Source organism: Gouania willdenowi, chromosome 13 (genome assembly GCF_900634775.1).
Source record: "Gouania willdenowi chromosome 13, fGouWil2.1, whole genome shotgun sequence".
NCBI lineage: Eukaryota > Metazoa > Chordata > Actinopteri > Blenniiformes > Gobiesocidae > Gouania > Gouania willdenowi.
In genome coordinates, this window is record NC_041056.1 from 15709396 (window position 1) to 15728301 (window position 18906).

An 18906-nucleotide genomic window follows, 5' to 3' on the forward strand; every position below is an offset into this window, starting at 1 on the left:
TCTCTTTTGTCAGAAACTTTTTTCCATCTTCCTACACTAGAACACATACCATGTATGAGTGACCAAGTAATGTACTGAAAGGAATCATAAGATTAAACTGCCCAGATTTATGTTTTTAAAACTTTAATAAATCTTTAGCCATAGTCTGCACCCAAAATAAAAAATGCTTAACATGCTGAGGTTAAACACAATATATACTGTACAGGATTAGATACAGGAAGACGATGTTGGAGATGTAAAGCTCAGTCAATTTATTGGTTTACGGAAAATATATCACATCTTTACATTTACTGAGACGCCTTCAGAAGTTAACAATCCAATAACTACTTCCAAACATCAGGCTCAAAGATAATCCATTGAAATGCCTCAAGTATGTTTTCAATCCCGTTATCTCCCAGTTTAACGCAGCTCTTAGACTCCACCCACAAGTTAATAAGCCAAACTCACAAACCAATCACTCATCGGATGTTCAATTCATCACTATAGGCCTTCTTCATTCCACTCTTAATAGCCCCGAATGAAATACTTAACCCTTCCAACCTAACGGAGCATTAGTGAATATACAGTGTAATATGTACTCTGGTAAAACAGCAAGCAGACTGAAATTTGGATCAACGGACTACAAGTTGAGGATCAGACACCATCAAGGACATAAAATGAGTTAAACATAAGTGTTGTTATAGCAGCAGCAAGTGTAACATTTGGATATTTTTTTTCTTCTTTTCCAACAAAACTTTTAAAAACATTTATACCATGTTATTGACATATGGTATTATATATATGCTGATATTCCTATTGTCTAATGAACTACAAGTCTTGCAAGAAGGTTGAGGATTTTGTAGCGTAATATGGCACATTTCAAAACCAAAGAGAAAACATGTCACAGGTCATTTACTACAACAAGAGGCAATGCAAACTTTACGTTACACTAATATATGGAGATATATCTCGTGACCAAAGTTTGTCATTAACACGGTAATATTTGAAAACACGTAATAATAAAGCATTACATCAATATTGTTATCGTCAGGATATGTGTTTGTTAAACCCACGTCAGGACTGCAGTTATTACATTTGTTCTACACAAACAACCCTCCTGAAATATCAACTCACTGCTGTCTCCAATCAGTGCTGAGGGCCACGTGGAGCCCACCAATCAAAACGAGACAGAAGAACCTCTCACAGGGCAGAACACCTCCAACACGCATCAGGTTTTTTTTTTCCTCTTGTCCGATTTCATCAAGGTACAGAAAACTTCAACTGCAGCCGAGTGTCAGTGAACCAACCATCTGCTCTTGCAATACTCAATAGTGACACAAAATTTACAGATATATAGCTATATATTTATGTATATACCTCCAATGTGTACACGCTCTGAACTCTTGACAAGTTTAGAGCCTCCTTGTTGTCACAAGAGACGGCCACAGAAAGAGTGCATGCAAGAAGAGTACGGTACTCAGTTCTGGGATTTTTAAAGAATTACCACTGGAGCAAAAAGAGGTGATTTGTGTGGGTCAGCCGAGGACCTGGGAAAAAACCCCGAAGGGCCACCTTTCCTAAATGAGCTGTAGCCTGATTAACTATCCCTGTGCCTTTTCTGTGATCCTCTTTCCTCTAAATTAATCAGGAGCTGGGCAACTCGGCAGAATCTTGGTCTGAAGGACGGGGGCTTCAGCCCCTCTTAAAGCTTGGTCCATTAACTTCCCAAGGCTTATTCTGTTGGTGATTTCTACAAAGATACCCTTTGAAGTAAAAGGTGTACTGAAGCACAAATAGCTAAATTGTACAGATAAGTGATTTTGACAAGGGGGTTGGTTTTCATTTTGTAATCGTTTCTTTTAGTTGTTTTGGTTCTTAATGACAGTGAGCTTGGGAAGGGCAAGCAACGCTGAGAGAAATGAACGAGCTCTCTTCACTTGGCAGTCATCATCTGGACAAACTCTGTAGGGGGGGAAAAACCAATAAAATGTCAGATGTAATGCTGGGAAAATCTAACAGTTTTGGCATAAATGAAAAGATGGATTTAGAAAAATATGAAGAGAAATGCATCTTCTCACCTTCGTAGTTGACCTGACCGTCACCATCGATGTCAGCCTCACGAATCATTTCATCCACTTCCTCGTCAGTGAGCTTCTCGCCTAGGTTTGTCATGACGTGCCGAAGCTCGGCTGCACTGATGTATCCGTTTCCATCCTATAGATAAACAAAGATAGGCAGGGTTGGGGTCAATTACAATTATGTCTTTAATCGTAAATGTTCAAATACTGTGGCCGGCATTTTTTCGAATTACAATTAAAATGAATATTTATCCACTGAAAGCCAATTACGTTCTAAATTACTAAAGTTAAATTACAATTTATCACAATTACTGAACCTGAAATAAATAACCCTATAAAATGTATCCTCTCTCTTGTGTTAGCATCTTTTATGATAAAGGGTTGGTTTTGACCCACGTTTTAAATCAGCTGTAAAATACACTCAAAAATATTACCCATCATTTAATTTGTTTTTCATCTATTGGTTACCTTGTTAGGCTTCCTAGTCAATCAAAGTATTGGTATTTTTGATGTGGGAGCGTCTGAGCCTAAGTTCTGTCAGCATACCCCTCGTCTTCCAATTGTTTTTTAAATAATTAAATGGTCCCTTAAGAAAAGTGACAGATAGTGGAAAAAGTTTATATGAAAGATATATTAATAATTGTTGAGTATGTATGTGTAAGTCATAGAACTGCAACACGGTTCCACAGGTTGGCGTTTAAATTGTAAATTTATAGAATGTCCATGTCAATTACAATTCAAGTCAATTATCTGAATTCAATTACACTTACAACAGCAACAGATTTTTCCAATTACTGTTAGAATTACATCATAATTGTAATTAATTATCAATTGTGCAATTACAATAATAATTGACCCCAACCCTGACGATAGGTAATGTTGCTTTAATTAATTCAAAATTCGGAGCAGAATCTTAAATTTCAGCATAACCGAATAAAGTACAGCGACTTCACTAAGATATAAGACGGCAAGGCCAGTATCAGCTTTCTTAATTAGTCTTAAGTTTTTACACTGGCTCCCAGTCAGCCTCAGAATAAACTTTAAAGTTCTGCTGCTGGTGTATAAATCTGTGAATGGGTTTGGTCCAGAATACATCAGTGAGATGTTAGTCAGGTATGAACCCAGCAGGTCTCTCAGATCTATGGACACAGGTCAGATAGTGGAGCCCAGAGCTCACAGTAAACATGGTGACGCTGCTTTTAGTTGTTATGCTGCAAAGAAGTGGAACAAACTGCCAGCAGAGCTGAAGTCAGGATCAAATGTGAACATTTTTAAATCAAAGTTAATGGCACTTTTTTTCTCTACTGCGTATGATTGAGAGAGAGATTTTTAGTCATGTTGTTGATGTAATGTGTTTGCTGATGATTTTAAATGTTCTTGTTGATTTTAAGCTGGAGTGTTTTCTGTTGCACTTTTTGATAATGTAAAGCACATTGAGTTGCCTTGTGCATGAAATGCGCTATACAAATAAATTTGCCTTGCCTTAATCCAAGATTATTGTATCATGTGAACAGATTATCCTGCTCTTCTTATCCAACTATGTTGCTGCAAATTTTACTTTTCAGTTGTAATGACACCAAGCTGAAACATCTGGATTATGCCACCACAGGCTTTTACAGATCAAACAACAAGGACCTTTCTTAAGACAGAACACCGCTCCAACAGATTACCGGTAATATTACATGAGACGTGTTACAACATCACACAGATACAACCAATACACAACTTCCTGTGCATCTAACACTAAACGTTTTCACCTTATCAAAGACTCTGAAGGCTTCTCTGATCTCCTCCTCGCTGTCTGTGTCTTTCATCTTCCGCGCCATCATGGTCAGGAACTCAGGAAAGTCAATCGTGCCATTACCTAAATAATCAGGCATGCAGAAGAATGGGGGGTGGGATTAAGTTACATTTACTGACTTTACAATAAAACACCAGTTTTAGATATTGCTTTTAATCGCACCCGATGCAACTTTATTTACTTCCGATACAATACCAATATTGCAGCCTTGAGTATTGGTCGATATCGATACAATGACAACACAATTCGAACATACTTTTATTTTTTTATTTTGTAGTGTGGAATGTTAGAAAAGGCTTGATCAAGTTATGTTATTCAAACAGAGAACAATAGCCAACAATGAAAGTTCACTTATTTTCAGTAAATGGTGGGAAAAACTAAGGACGGGGACAAAAACAACAAAAACTTAGAGCGCATATATCGAAGATTTTAGATGCAGTCCAATAAAATTCGATATTCGTTTTCTGGCTGATATCAGGACACCCCTAATACAGGTTTAATGAAGAATCAGGCTTCTTACAAAGAACTTTTTTCACAGGGGGTTGTGTGATGTGTGAACGAGCGCTGGCGCAACTGTTGTAAGGGGGTCCGGATAATTTTTGTAAATTTATAATTAAGCAAAGCTAAAGTTTTTTTGGTTTTTTTCTTTGTTACTGCCTTACTTTAAAGCCATTTATTAGCCAGTTATTTGTTGAACTGGTAAAGGGTCATGATGAATGGAGTCGAGGTAATCATGCTTGGTATAGACCCTCGACAAAAAAATAAATAAATTCATATTTTGTTCAAAAGACTGATTCGAAAACACGCTTTTCAAATTCAAATCAGGTATTATGTGGGAGCGTTATGAACACTAGAGGTGGCCAAGTGAAGATGGGAGCATCCCAGCAAATCGCCTGTAGTAAATAGACGGTGCGGCTGACAAATGTCTTTCTTGGTTATGCAAATTAAAAAGAGTTCAAACAACCCATGCACACCTGGAAGACCCTTTTGTGTCCAAGTATGCAACAATTATTACAACGGTACCGATGAAAAAAAGGAACAAACAGAAAAGCCCCCTACGCTGTGTTTCAACCTGCATAGGGGGGTTTTCAGTTTTTTTCTTTTTCAAATGGTGACATCACACTGCAGGGGATCAAAATCACAACCTTGGTGGCTACTATGCTCAACAGCGCTGGCGAGAACCCTGATAATGTGTTAGGCTATTTGCCGTTTTTCATCACTTAGTAGGGAATAAATAGTTACTGTAACAAAAGGCGCAAATTTTTTTTTGTAAATGAATCATTAAGACTAGAGCCTTACACATATAAACAATTCCAACACAACAGCTAAGTCTTTAGTATCTTGTGTGTATCAGACAGTTTTCTTTTTCTCACTCAGCCTGAACCACTTGTCATGCAAAGCAGTTTCAAAAATTGTAGACAGATTTATAAAAGTGTCCTTGAGCCGTCTCCTCACCATCTGCATCCACCTCGTTGATCATGTCCTGTAGCTCGGCCTCGGTGGGATTTTGTCCTAGAGAGCGCATCACTGTGCCGAGCTCTTTGGTGGTAATTGTACCGTCACCGTCTTTGTCAAACAGCGAGAATGCCTCTTTGAACTCTGTGTGTTTGCACAAACATCATGTTTCATAGAGACTCTGTATGGCCGTGATGACAAAAGCACAGGCTGAACATGAACATGGTCTGTTATAGAAGAACAATTCAGCAAAGAAATATATCAGCGAGACAGCACACGTCGAAAGCCTTTCCTTTTTTCTTGAAACAGACTCAAACACACCCGACATGTGAAAGTAGTTAACAGTGGAAAAAGATCCCTATCAGGACCAGGATACAGGCTTGGATCAGAACCAGCTGCATGTTGGTGTTGCAAAAATCTTCTGGTTATGTACATATTACTTTGCAAAACTAACCAAACATGGTTATGGTATGCACTCACCAGCAATCTGCTCCTCGGTCAGCTGATCAGCCTGTTGACAAAAAACAAAAAACACAAACCAATAAGCCTCAAATGGAAAATGCTTATAGCCGCTGCTCATGTTTACTACAAACTGTAAGTAGAGGCAGCATTTATTTTCTAGAATAGATCATTCTATTACCAGAGAATAAACTAAAGGTCATTTGACATGGCTATTGATGTTAGAAAGTAAGAACAGAGTAAACCACAATAGATATTTCTGTAAATTTGCCTGAGGCACCGACTATACAAAAGAAAAAAGAAAAGACAAAAGATCTAATGAACTCAAACAGCAAGGCACCTTCCTAAAGGTTACTATCATGTGACTATAGCACACAAATCCTTCACAGAACACTTGGAGGCTCATTTTTTAGAAGGCCTAACAAGAAACACCTGAAGCCTGCTCAACAAGTACAGAGCATAAACAAAAACAGTCCATGCAAATTCACTTTAAACAAACTCATTCAAAACGCACCAATCTGATCTGGCACCAGGAAACACCTCAGGCTTTTTTCTATCAATTACAAAGATTCTGCTCCAAACAGCCTATTTATTATTGCTGCTCGAGTGTGTGTAGTTAAAACAATCTGGTTGGTTCCACTATTCTTGGAGATTTAACATGATTTAACATTTATCAGCAACTATTTTAGTGAAGACATGATTTGCATTATTGAAGAGCTGCTCATTAAAGTCTCTGGAAGCCAAGTGGCCCAAAGCTAAAACTTTGTGTATCTGATCCAGCCTAGGCCGGATTTTCCTTCAGAACATTTGAGTGTTCTTCACGAGCGAGTGGAGGTTAATCTAGGCAAATACTTCAAGTATCAAACAGTTCCAAAATTGACTTTTGTCAATGGGCCATAGAAATAAATGCGTATGAGAATTTGTTTTAGAGACTCTGACTTCAGGTAAGGTGAACCCTACATTGTGTCATTAATAAGTTGCCAGGTATTTTTTAGGAAAACAAAAAAAAAAGTGTCACTTAATGCCGAACGATTAACCTTAATCGCATCGATTGAGGTTTTTAGATACTGAAAAACAAACAAAACCGTTTTGTTTTGTTTTTTAAATTAAAACAATTTTTCCCCACACAAATACAATCTCTATTTTCTTCCAGAATAGTCTTTTTATTAGTTTAGTTATCTTACCAGGGAATTAAAACTTAAGGTTAGCCACAGATGCAAGGAAAGTTGATGGTCCGAGGTTGCAAGAGTTGAGGATTATTGCACATTGTGATTTATTATTATGTTAACCGACTGTTTTATCATAATTTTATTTTAAGTTAGTCATTAATCATCAATACCCTCTGAAAGAATGAACAATTAATTTTTTTTAAAAATTTTTTTAATTTTTTTTTTTAAAGCTACAAGGAGCCATTGCAAAAGAGTCAAAGAGCCACATGAGGCTCCAGAGCCACAGGTTGCAGACATTTAGGAGTGTTCCTGACTCGATTTGAATTTTTGCACTTTATCTAAAAAATCTGTATTTGTTAGTAGGCAATATTCAGTTTCTGATGTCATGAATGTAAAAGTATGACAATATCAAAACGATGAACAGATCATTTTTAATAGTCATCATTCTTGTTATTGTTAGCATTGCTGTAAACTGTGAGCCTTGAATAATTAAAATGAGAAGTCATAATAATCCATGCCAGTACAACTTATATTTACCTTTTAATTGTATCTCACTCATTATTTTAAATCAGAGGTCCCCAACTACCGGGCTGCGGGTCAATTGGTATTGGGTCACACAGAAAGAATACATAATTGACATTATTTCTGTTGTATTTATTGTCTGAGCCTGAATGGTGTTTTATTTTGGAAAATTACCGGATTTTCTCTGCTACATCTGTCTATCCCTCATCTCAAGGTGCCTGCCTCTGTCACCGGCCGGAGCATACCCCTTAAGTGCATCTTAAAGGGGATGCTCCGGCCATTAAATTACTGCTAAAGTGAAACCTCCAAGATAGCAAAATTAACAAAAACAAGCGTCTTTGCGCAGGGTAAAAGAGCCAGTCAGGAGACAGAATAAGAGAACCTACCACTTCAAAAAAAAAAAAAAAAAAGAAAGCTGCATTTAACAGACAATACTATGAGTCCCACTTGAAATATGGATTTATTGCAACAGGTAGTTCCCACGCACCAAGCCCGCGATGGGACCGTCTCGTTGTAGAGAAACAAGCTCAGGTCTCCCACTGATTTAGCGTTATGGTGAGTTGTATTTTTCATGCACTTTGTTTGTTTTTGTGGCATATCTTATGTTGAAGGCATGTTTAACCTTGACACTGCTAAGTTATATACACAGTGGATTCACGTTTATTATTAAATTTCGAAAATGAATGATTTTTTTTTTTTTCTTTGCCACATCTTAAAGGCCGGTAAAGAGACAATGTTGTCCAACATTAAACCGGTTCGTGGGGCAAAAAAGGTTGGTGACCGCTGTTTAAAATTACATTTTAATTTTTGACATTCATTTTTGTTTAATTATAGTTTATATTTTATTAGTATGTATTTTGTTTCCTCACAGTACAACTTATATCTTCCTTTTAATTGTGTCTTACTTTCTTTTTATTTTTGACATACAATTTTGTTTAATTATAGTTTTCTTTTTTATTAGTATTTATTTTGTTTCCTCACAGGAGTCAAAAAATTATTCGGAAAAAATGGATTCATATTTCTAAAAAAACTGAATTTAAAAAAATTGATATGGAAAACACGGAATTTGGGAAAAAAAATAAAACATATATGCATTTAAATGTATAAAATATTTTTAAAAATCTTAAATTGAATCGTAATCCCAAGATCTGTCAGAAAAATCGCAATTAGATTTTTTGTCAAAATTGTGCAGCCCCCGTGTCAATTGTAATTTGCGCCAAATGTTGGCTAAGTGGTAGAGTGGGTCATCAAATAACCAAAAGGTTCGGGGTTCAAGTCCCACTCTAGTCAAGTCATTGCTGTTGTGTCCTTGGGCAAGACACTTACCCATATTGTCTCGTATGAACGGGTATAAATTGTGCATGATTGTTTATGGCGATCAGCGGGGCAATAGGCGCAAAATGCCAGTATGCCCCAGGTAAGTTGTGGCTACGATGTTCTTATCAGGAACAATACACACATCACTGCCTCAGATAAATGTTCTAATAAATGGTTTTAACACATTTTCTCTTCACAGTAAGTGTTGGAGCAGCGCCGGTTTAGATCCTTTGACACTCAGCAAAGAGCTCGACACTGATCCTGACACTGCTTGCTTCAGCACCGTGGATCTGACGGCCAGTGGACACTCTGCAGTCTGCTGAGCTCTGTCTCTAACTACCACTCACCCCCACTGCTCCACCCAGCGCGCAGTGACTCATTGAAATTGACTCAAAGAACACATGGCATTATCACCCACTTTGAGCCACAGAAATGTTGGTTTTCACTTTTCTGATATATATGTATATACGTTTCATCTCAAACATGGACGTAATCAGAGCAAGAATGTTTATTTTAAGAATGTTATGTCTGGTTCCTCCTGGCCCCATTGTGTAAAAGATTACACATTTTTAAGCTTCCATTTAAACTTTTCAATGCCATAAATATTATTCTGTTGTCAAAATGAAGGTCTGATCAAAGAAAGACAAACTAGTGAGGGAATGGTATCACACAACTGTAGTTAAAAAAAGGTTAGGCTGCATTTTTGAACTCGCCTCAACTTCTTGAGAAAAAAAAAAGCCCACAAAGAGGTCATTATCAGCTGCGATGTTCAGTGTGCTACATTGGTGACCCTGTTCCCGTCTCACCAATTATAGCAGCTGTGAGTATTTTGGGCAGGGTAATATTTATACCAGTCCCTCATCAGTTTCTCAGCCTGAAGTAGGCATGATAACGGACTTAGACACAGGAGGCCTGGCAGGACCTCATGAGGGTGTCTCAAACAAAGTTGAAAAAGGAAGTGAATGAATGCGTTTCCATTTGTTTCCAGCAAATCAGTCCTGCAACTGTTGCCTTTTAACAAGCAGGAATTATGCCACGAAACACATGTAGAAATTAATCTATTAGCTGATGTAATGGTCTATAAGCAGGAGTTTCTAGGAACATGACAACTTATATCAGTTAGGGATTTCAATGGAAAAGATAAACAACTTGTCTTTCTTGTTTTTCTAAGGATAACTGAGAAAATTACACTTTCCAAAATAATTTGCCATTTTAATGCAAAAATTTACATTGATGATTTAACAATTTCAAAATGGTGATGATGATTATTATTATTACACAAGAATGACCATGATCTTTGTGTGTGTGTGTGGGGGGGGGGTGTTGTTTAAAACACTTCTAATTTACTTTTTTCTCAATTTAAAATAACAATTTAACATTGTTTTCGTAATTTGTTTTTAAACTAGTTTATGGAAATCGATTTTGTGTAACACATTTTTACCGTTTGTGTCTGTCCCCTGAGACTGATTCATTGAAACCCTAAGGTTTGATCAAACCCAGGTTATGAACCACTGCCTTAGACTGACAAAACTCTCAGTTTTAAGTTTATTCCAGTCTTACATTTATTGAAAATGGGTATCCCTCTAAAGTCATCAACTTTCCCCAATTTAGGCCAGCCTCTGAATACTGTCCACTTCAAAAACAAAAGTAAAAAAACTGTCCTAACAACATGAGGGAGAGCTGTTTACTGGCACACATGGTATATCAATAGAGGCTAGGATGTGTTTTTTGAAGCCCATCAGAAATGAGTAGAGTGGCTCAAAGAAATACAAATATTTTACCAAAAGTGAATTTTCCCTTCAGATGAAGATCAAATAACAGGCTGATTCTCGTATGCTTTCCATACAAATTATTTCAAATCAATCAAATACATTGGTGTCCATGTGATCTGATGAGACCTTGATGAAGGGTTCTATCGGACATGTATAATGGATCATTTATCAAATGTATTTGTATGCACTGTTGTTGAATTGTATCAGGCCAACAATGTGATAAATGCAGCCCTTTACCAAAACCCAAAGCATCAGTATGGGTTAAAGGTTCAGGAGTGTGCATATTTCAGGCCTTTACAGAGACTGGTGAGTGAGCCAGAGCTTCAGCAGTGGAAGGTGCACTGCGGGCCCTGGCAGCCTGCTGCAGCTGCACCAAGCATGGTTTGGTTCAATGCAGAGGGGGGCGCAGGAGGGGGTGCACAATGCGGTGCACCGTTATGGCGCAGAGGAGATAGTGTCATGGTGGTACTGCCAGGGAGCTGAGTCAAAAACATAAAATTAAAAAAAAAATGAAAAATGGTGCAACACTTGCAGCAAATTGGGACAGACATCAGATACCCAACGCGTGCAGGAGCCCCCCCTACCCACTCCACCTGAGAGCAGGGCTCTTATGTAACCGCGACATGCAGCGATTACCATCTTTTTCTCCCTCGCTTGTTGCGCACGTCAAGCTGCGTTCACGTCCCACAGCCAGACTGCTGCAGCTCGACTTAGGTGACAAAATGGTTCTTAGCCTGGATGTCTTACTAGGATGATTTACGAGACACATCCACTGTGGATGGACTATTTTTACACAGCAGACTCTCCACAACCACCACCACGCCCACCATCTGACAAGCGAACCACATGTGAAAATGCTGCAAACGCGTATTGCAGATAAAAAAAATTTTTTTAACCCACACATGCAGCATCACGGCACTTTGGTGTTTTAGATGCACTGAACAGCTCATTCAAACATAAAGTAAACTGTTCCTCCCAGTCTGCGGCTGAATGCAATAAAATAAAACAATTTAAAAAGACATAACCTGTCATTTCAATAATTGCTGCGTCCACACCATCGTGTTTAATGCGCATCTAACGCAACACAGCAACATTCGACGAACATAACAATTTTTATCCACTTGTATAGGATGTCAGAGGTCAAAATATTTGGATTAGATGCTGTAAACATCGCCTGGTGGTGTTTTTTTTTTTCTTCCTTTCCTCTTTATAAGCAGCCCCGTAGATGCTAACGCTAGCTTGGGGAGCTACTCGCGCTCAGCTAAGCTAATACTCACCATCGTCTCGTTGACGCCTGAAGGTCTGTGAAGAAGAGAAAAAGCCCAGTCTAATGCGTTGTCCTCTGCCCGGTGGGGCGGTGGGTTTTCGGGCAAAGCGAATAAGCCGTGGGGGACAGACCGGAGAGCTCCGTGAGCACCGTGTACAGAGGTTGCAGCAGAGTTGCCAGGTGTTATGACGAATTCCGTTTACCCGGCTTGAAGGAGTGCGGGTCGCGGGCGCGCGCAAATGTTAAACGGAAACGACTTGATTTACTGTCATAATCAACGGTTTAGAGCCAAAACAGCTTATATATTGCCTATAAATACATAGAAACAAGTAAGGTAAATCATAAATGTTTAAAATCACTGATTTATTGTAGCTTTAATGCATAATAAAACATTTAAAACACTGATTTACCCAACATTTGTGCTCTCCAACGGTACTGCATGGAGGGCATATGAGAGATCATTTGCATTTTTTTTAAATTTTTTTTTAAGTGTTCATTTATTTATTTATTCATGGTCGTTTATTTATGCCCTGTGACTGTTTAAGCTCACATATAAATTAATGTCAGTCTATCACAAGGCCAGAAAGAAACATCACATCTACACCTTTCAATATGAAGGACAAACTCAATTTAATAAATAAATAAATACCCATATATATTTTCCACAAATGAATAAATCAATCACTCAATAACTAAATATATATGCCATAAATAAATCACTTAATACCTAAATATATGCCGTGAATGCTATTTATTTATTCATTCATCGATCCAGCCATCAATTTAATTATTGTATTATACAGTATATAGCATATATCTGTGTAGGCATTTATTTTTAATTGTGGCTCAGTTGGTCCTATATCGATCCTCCATAACAGACAATATGAACACAATGAACTTCACCTATATTTTTTTTGGGGCATTGGAAGAAAACCAGAGTCCCCAAAGAAAACCCATGCAAGCATGGGGAAAACATGTAAATCCCCTACAGAAAAAAAACAAAACACATTGCACTATTATCGGTTGTGTCACAATTCTTGTGGAATGATAGTCTACAAAAAATGGATCGACTGATGCATGAATGTATCTATTTACTTAAGACACACACCAACACTAACCCTAAGATCTAGAATCAACACAAAGCAACAAAGGATCACAGTACACCTTCAAAGAGATAAACAAAGCCAATTTATTTATTTTATGTACATTAGTGATTCTTTTTTTCCTCTTTTATAAGAGGAAAAGCAAGTCCCTAAAATATGATCAGAGACAGATATGCCTATCAAAAATTATTTTAATCTAATTTTACGGTAGCCCTAAATGAAACAAAGGTAAATGAAACATGTTGAATCTTTGTTATTTCTGCAAATGTGTCTATTACTTGGGGCGGAATGTAAGAATTGTATTAACCAGATTCAAAAATTTAAAAAAAAAGATGGTAAAGTATAATTGTTATCTTATTGTAATGGCAAAACGTTTTTTTTTTTTTTTTTTTTTTTAATTAATCAGAAAATACTCAAACTTTTTTTTTTTTTTCAATTAAAATCTATTGTCTTGTCTTCAAGTAAAATTGTAGTTATATTTACATATGCATGTCTTTTATGTTTGTTTCAAACTCTCCACCAGAGGGAAACATTTCTCTGGTATTGCACACATGGCTGTAAAACATGGTCAGTTCTCAACATGGCTTGTGGCAAAATGCAAACAGGACTTCTTGTGGCTTTGTTTGGACAGTGGTTTTCTTCTTGTCACTGTTTGCTTATGGAGGTAGAGGTAACCTAGGTAAAGGATCACCCCAGGAACTCCTCATACACTGGAAAAATGTGTGCTTTTTTGTTTTGTTTCAGCAGGTTTGTGGCTCTGGAGGTAAAGGTGCACAGCTAGTGGGCTAGATATATCTGTAGCTCTTACTGCGACTAAGACAAACAATATTTCTGGAGGTATTGATTTTTATAAAGTGTTATTTATTTATTTTTTTACGTTATTTATTTGTTTATTTCGAACAGCACCAAATTAATACCATGATAACTAAAATATACAGTAATGCAAAAATAATCCCTAAACTCCCATACGCCCCAGACAATATATTTTGTCCCTAAAGGAGTCGGAAGAAGCAAAGGCGTTTCATGTCCTACTCCTAGTACTGATTTTTAATAATCACCACATTGTGCATTGTGCCCCTCACCCCCCTTCAATCATTTAATCATTTATCCTCAACATTTTCATTTCTTATGTGTACTACTATACATCTCAAGAATGGCTTTTTTTAATATAACACATCTTCAGTTTTATGACATTATAACTCATTCTGATGCTTTCTTGTAAACCGTTCCACAAAGTCACCCCACAGACAGTAATGCAATTACTTTTGAAAGTTGTTCTTACACTGGGTTGTTTTAAATTTTGCTCCCTAAATACCCTTCCTCTCTGACCATAAACAGTCTATTTAAGTTATCAGATAATAATTTATTTCTGGCTTTGAAAACTACTTGCACTGTTTTAACTTTGACCAGATCCATACATTTTAATGCTCATGACTTTAAGACCAGTAGATTGGTGTGGTCTCTGTACCCCACTTTATGTACAATCCTTATTGCTTTTTTTTTTTTTGCAATATACATAATGTCTGTAGGTATGGCAGTACAAGTGAGCAATATAAAATAAATAATGCTTTTTCATTCACAAGGTATTTGGCTCGACCCAACACTCCAACAGTTCTTACTAATTTAGACACAAGAAGACATGTCTGCGGTGATCTGTGCACAGTGGTTGAAGTAAATGTTTGTCCACCATCTCCACGTAAAAGACAAAGCTAACCTTTATTAGTCCCACAAAGGGGACATTTATTCAAGTGCTACCACGCATACAACAGCCGAGGATCTATTGCTGTGAATGCCTGTTATTTACAAGTGGTCAACTTGGTGTTTAGAGTCACAGCAGTTTTATAAATTTGAGTCTAGCTTGTCTAACCAAGGAAGCAGGACAACACTAAACTGTGGCGAGGCACCTGCAGCGTGTGGTGCTTATGAGGACATCGGGGGAAGCTAGAATTGATCTCCATCTTAATGAATAGGCAGAGAAATGGGGCTTCACAATTAAAAGGTGAAGAAAAGCAGGCAGGTATTGAAAGTGTTTTGTGCAACTATTGAGTGATCGAAGCGCAAGTCTGATGCTGTTATCCCAGCAGGAGACTTTCATTTAGTATGCCAAGAATATAACGAGACAGAGCGACTCCAAGGCTTGGTCTCCATGGTTTTGGTGAAGGACTTTCCGTTGGAACTGAAAGTCATCGAAAAGTCTTCCGGCGCATGTTCTGTTTTCATGTAGGCTACAGTTGTGTTTGTACGGTAGAGGCCTGGAGTTGTCTTGTTATTGTGTTGCATTGATGTTATTGTGTAGACATAGTAATGCTGTTAAAAGACACACCCCATTGAAGACGCAGGTAACAAATCTACGGCTTTTTACTCATTCTACAATGTCAAATATGCCGGTGAGAGATTTATACTTCAGAAACCATTTTTTGTGAGATAGTGTTACATGGTATAAAGAAATTTTCAGAATTATTGTTAATCAAGGCTCCCTGAACTTGGCTTTGCAGAGAGTACATCCATATGAGAGATATTATCCTGCTTTAGATCTGAGGAATCTTTAGGGTCACTGATTCTGTGACACACAGTTTCTACTTTAGCTTTGTCACAAAGGCATTTACCAATAGCACTTGGAACACAGGGTCTCCACAGCATGCTATGGCCTGAGCTGGACACTGCCCGCAGTTGCTGTCTAGACACATTCTTATCCTCACAGGAAAATATCGATGACTCAGACTCGAATGAAGAGCGTTTAAAAAACGGTCGGGCTTCCAATCTGTGTTGCTTTATGCTGTTAAAAATCCGGCCCAGTGTTCCCAGAGTCCAGTCCAGTCCTTGCTTCATGATCACTGAGGTGGCGTTAAAAAGAGAATATGTGCAGCATACTCCCAGAAGCATCAGGAGACAGTTGGCCATCTGGTACGGCCAAATCTCCTCATGGTGCTCTCTTTGACTGCTCACGAAGTCCCCGAAACCCACTGTGCTGAAAGCTACAAAACAGAAATAAAGAGACTCCAGAAAGGTCCAGCCCTCCATGGCAGAATAGAGCGAGGCGGCACCACATGCTACCAGCAGAACAGCACACCACAGGATCAAAGTCACTTGGTACACAGATGGTTTCCTCTCTTCAACATTTATCTCGCCTGAACCATTTTTTCTGTTTTTCCTTTTGTGGAACCACAATGTCAAAAAGCTGAGTAAAGTTATGAATCTCTCCAAGAAGAAATTGAAGAAGAGGATTGTAGCCGAGCAACCAAACAGGCCGTAGAAAACCAGCAGGATCTTCCCCGTCATGGTGGACGGTGCTGTCACTCCAAACCCTGTGAGAAACATATTTCATGACAATATGAGACTGTAGATAATATATCACATCATGCCATCACAATCTATTTATTTATCTATTTAGCAGTGGTTTTCAGTATTTTTTGTCCTGTGTACCCCTTTGCATTTTTGTCAAATTATGTGTACCCTCTCCATAATTACCTCCAAGCTGCGTTTGTCTGTCTGTCTGTTTGTTTGTTAGCAAGATAACTTGAAAAGTTATGAACGAATTTGGATGAAATTTTCAGGAAATGCTGATAATGGGACAAGCAACAGGTGATTACATGTTGGTGATGTTCTGGATTACTAAAAATGAGAAAATACCACTTGTGGAAATCACAATATGGGTGGTTGTGCCTGCTCATTTAAGCACTGTGGCCTATGGTAATGTAGCAGTGGTAGGGAAGTGTGTGCTGTACTCTTTAAATCACAATATGTGTAGAACAGGCTTAATCTGCAAATTCAAAACAATGAGGGTATTTTGAGTTGTATTTTTTCATTTTTTATTTAAAAAAAGGCCATGCAACCTTTATGTGATTACTCCACCAGTAAGTAAATACGGTCTCCTTTGTAAAATTTAGCTAATTATTGTCTCCTATGGTCAGAAGTATAATAAAATGGCCTCTACAGCATAAAATAATTATGTTTCAATAAATTACAAGAAAATATAGTATTTTATTGAGCAATAGTACTGTTAGTTTGTGGCTAATTTGTCCAAAACTTATAGCCTAAAAGGAACTAAGAACATTTACCATTTATTTTTTATATTAATTGTTAAATCTTTTCAAGTATCCCCTGCAATGTGCTCCAGTACCCCTAGGGGTACATGTACCCCTGTTTGGGAACCACTGATCTACAATACATTTTGTAAGACAGCTGTAAAGTCTGATCGGTGTCTTGTTGTCCTGTGAAGTTGAAATTCTGATGTTCATGTTGGTCCTGTGAGGTGTTTTGTGTTGTTCTTTCTTCTCATGTTTCTGGCTGGACTTCCATATCCCTGTCTGTAAAACAATTTTATCTCCTGGTACAAATAAAGAAACCTACCCTAAAAGGGAAATTGATCCAGACTTGCATCTGCCCTAAGCTTAGTTTCCCCAGTGACTAGAGATAGCCACGATAATAGGAAGACTTTAAATTACCCTGGAGCAGAGGTTGGTTTAATTTGTATGTTGTTTGCCTTCTATAGCTTCAGATAGACGCTATAGAAGGCGTAGTTCATTTCCAGCTTCCCTCCAATCAATAGGTAGTCAGAGAGAGGGAACATAAACATATACTGTACATGTACAGAATGTGTGATATTGACTAAATGATAAGAAGTGATTTTACCTGAAGATCGATGCTGTAAACCAGACGCAGGCTGACCCCCCCCCCCCCAAGCAAATCCCCAAAATATGTAATTCAAGAAGATGGAAGGAATATGAGGCCCAACATAATGCACAAAGTACACAAAAACAGACAAAGAATTCCAAAAGTACACAAAATGACAACAGACATACACAACAACCACTTAAACAAACATAATGACTACAAAAACACACAAAACAAGAAGACATTACATAATAGCTCCAAAGACTCACAAACTGTGAACAAAATAACAGGAAATTACAGAAAACAACAAAAATACAGAAAGTGACCCCAAAAACACACATATCAACAACAAAAATGCAGAAGATGACAAAGTTACACAAAATTACACTAATAACACGAAAAATAAAAAAAAATACAAAATGTCTAAAAAACTGATAAAACATCAAAACCACACAGACAAAACCCTTTTCCCCCTTATATTAATTATCTGATTGATCATTATTCTAAATGCTAACATGAATATTGATCATGGGGCCCCCTTTGTAATAGAGTTGCCCAGCCTCGCTGTAAACCGTATATTCTATATGTCAATTCTATTCTATTTGTTGCTGTTCCTTATGTTGGGTTGAACATAAAGTCTACAGCAGCAATCAAAACATTTGAATGTGTCCATATGCCTTCAAAAATCACACACCCTAACATTTAACTCAAGATTTATCATAATTAATATTCAAGTTTATTATGAAATGTCCCCATTGATGAATTTGAATGGTTTCTCATTCACTTACCAATGGTGGAAACAACAGTTCCCACAAAGTAGAAAGCACCAGGGATGTCCCACAGCGCTCTGCCTGGCTCAGCACGGATACCTGCTGTCCTGGCCTCCTCATAATGAAGCAGCAGAGACTCCAGGTCCTCACAGCTGATGTTGTACAATTGGCTAAAGTCCTTCAGCCTCTGATCCCAGAGTTGGTGAGCCATGAGCTCTGCTGGTCTCTCTAAGGTAGAGAATATGGCTGCACCAGCTAACATGTAAACGGCAATGAAGATACCAAGCAGGTAAAATCGAGCCGTTTCCCTGCTTGGAGTCAAGGATGAGCAAGAACACAAAAACTCACCCTTCTCTGTCATCATTGAGGATACAGGTGTGCTGCAGAGCTACACAGTTTGCTAAAGAGAGAAGTTGCAAAAAGTAATCCTAAAGTGTGTTTTTAGCCTTTGTCTGTGTGGTCAGAAATGGCTCAGCAACTTTAATGATCTGTATGTGGTTACTGCTTATCTCCAGCTCAATAACCCATCACTACTCTCATTTTATGAAGCACAAATAGACACACCCTCCCTCTGACTGTGGTCAATATAAGGACACTAAC

The 18906-nt window shown here is 37.9% G+C and overlaps 2 protein-coding genes across 2 annotated transcripts; both read right to left on the reverse strand.

Moving 5' to 3' along the window:
• Positions 1-227: 227 nt before the first annotated feature.
• Positions 228-12040, reverse strand: calm3a (calmodulin 3a (phosphorylase kinase, delta)). Its single transcript, XM_028463802.1, has 6 exons — positions 11830-12040; positions 5794-5824; positions 5314-5457; positions 3815-3921; positions 2058-2193; positions 228-1941 (listed from the first exon to the last, which is right to left on the reverse strand). The coding sequence occupies exons 1-6, from the start codon at positions 11830-11832 to the stop codon at positions 1913-1915; spliced, it is 450 nt and encodes a 149-aa protein (XP_028319603.1). The 5' UTR covers positions 11833-12040; the 3' UTR covers positions 228-1912.
• Positions 12041-15385: 3345 nt separating this feature from the next.
• Positions 15386-18667, reverse strand: LOC114474622 (potassium channel subfamily K member 13). The gene is made up of 2 exons (XM_028465040.1): positions 18325-18667; positions 15386-16227 (listed from the first exon to the last, which is right to left on the reverse strand). The coding sequence occupies exons 1-2, from the start codon at positions 18665-18667 to the stop codon at positions 15386-15388; spliced, it is 1185 nt and encodes a 394-aa protein (XP_028320841.1).
• Positions 18668-18906: the final 239 nt, after the last annotated feature.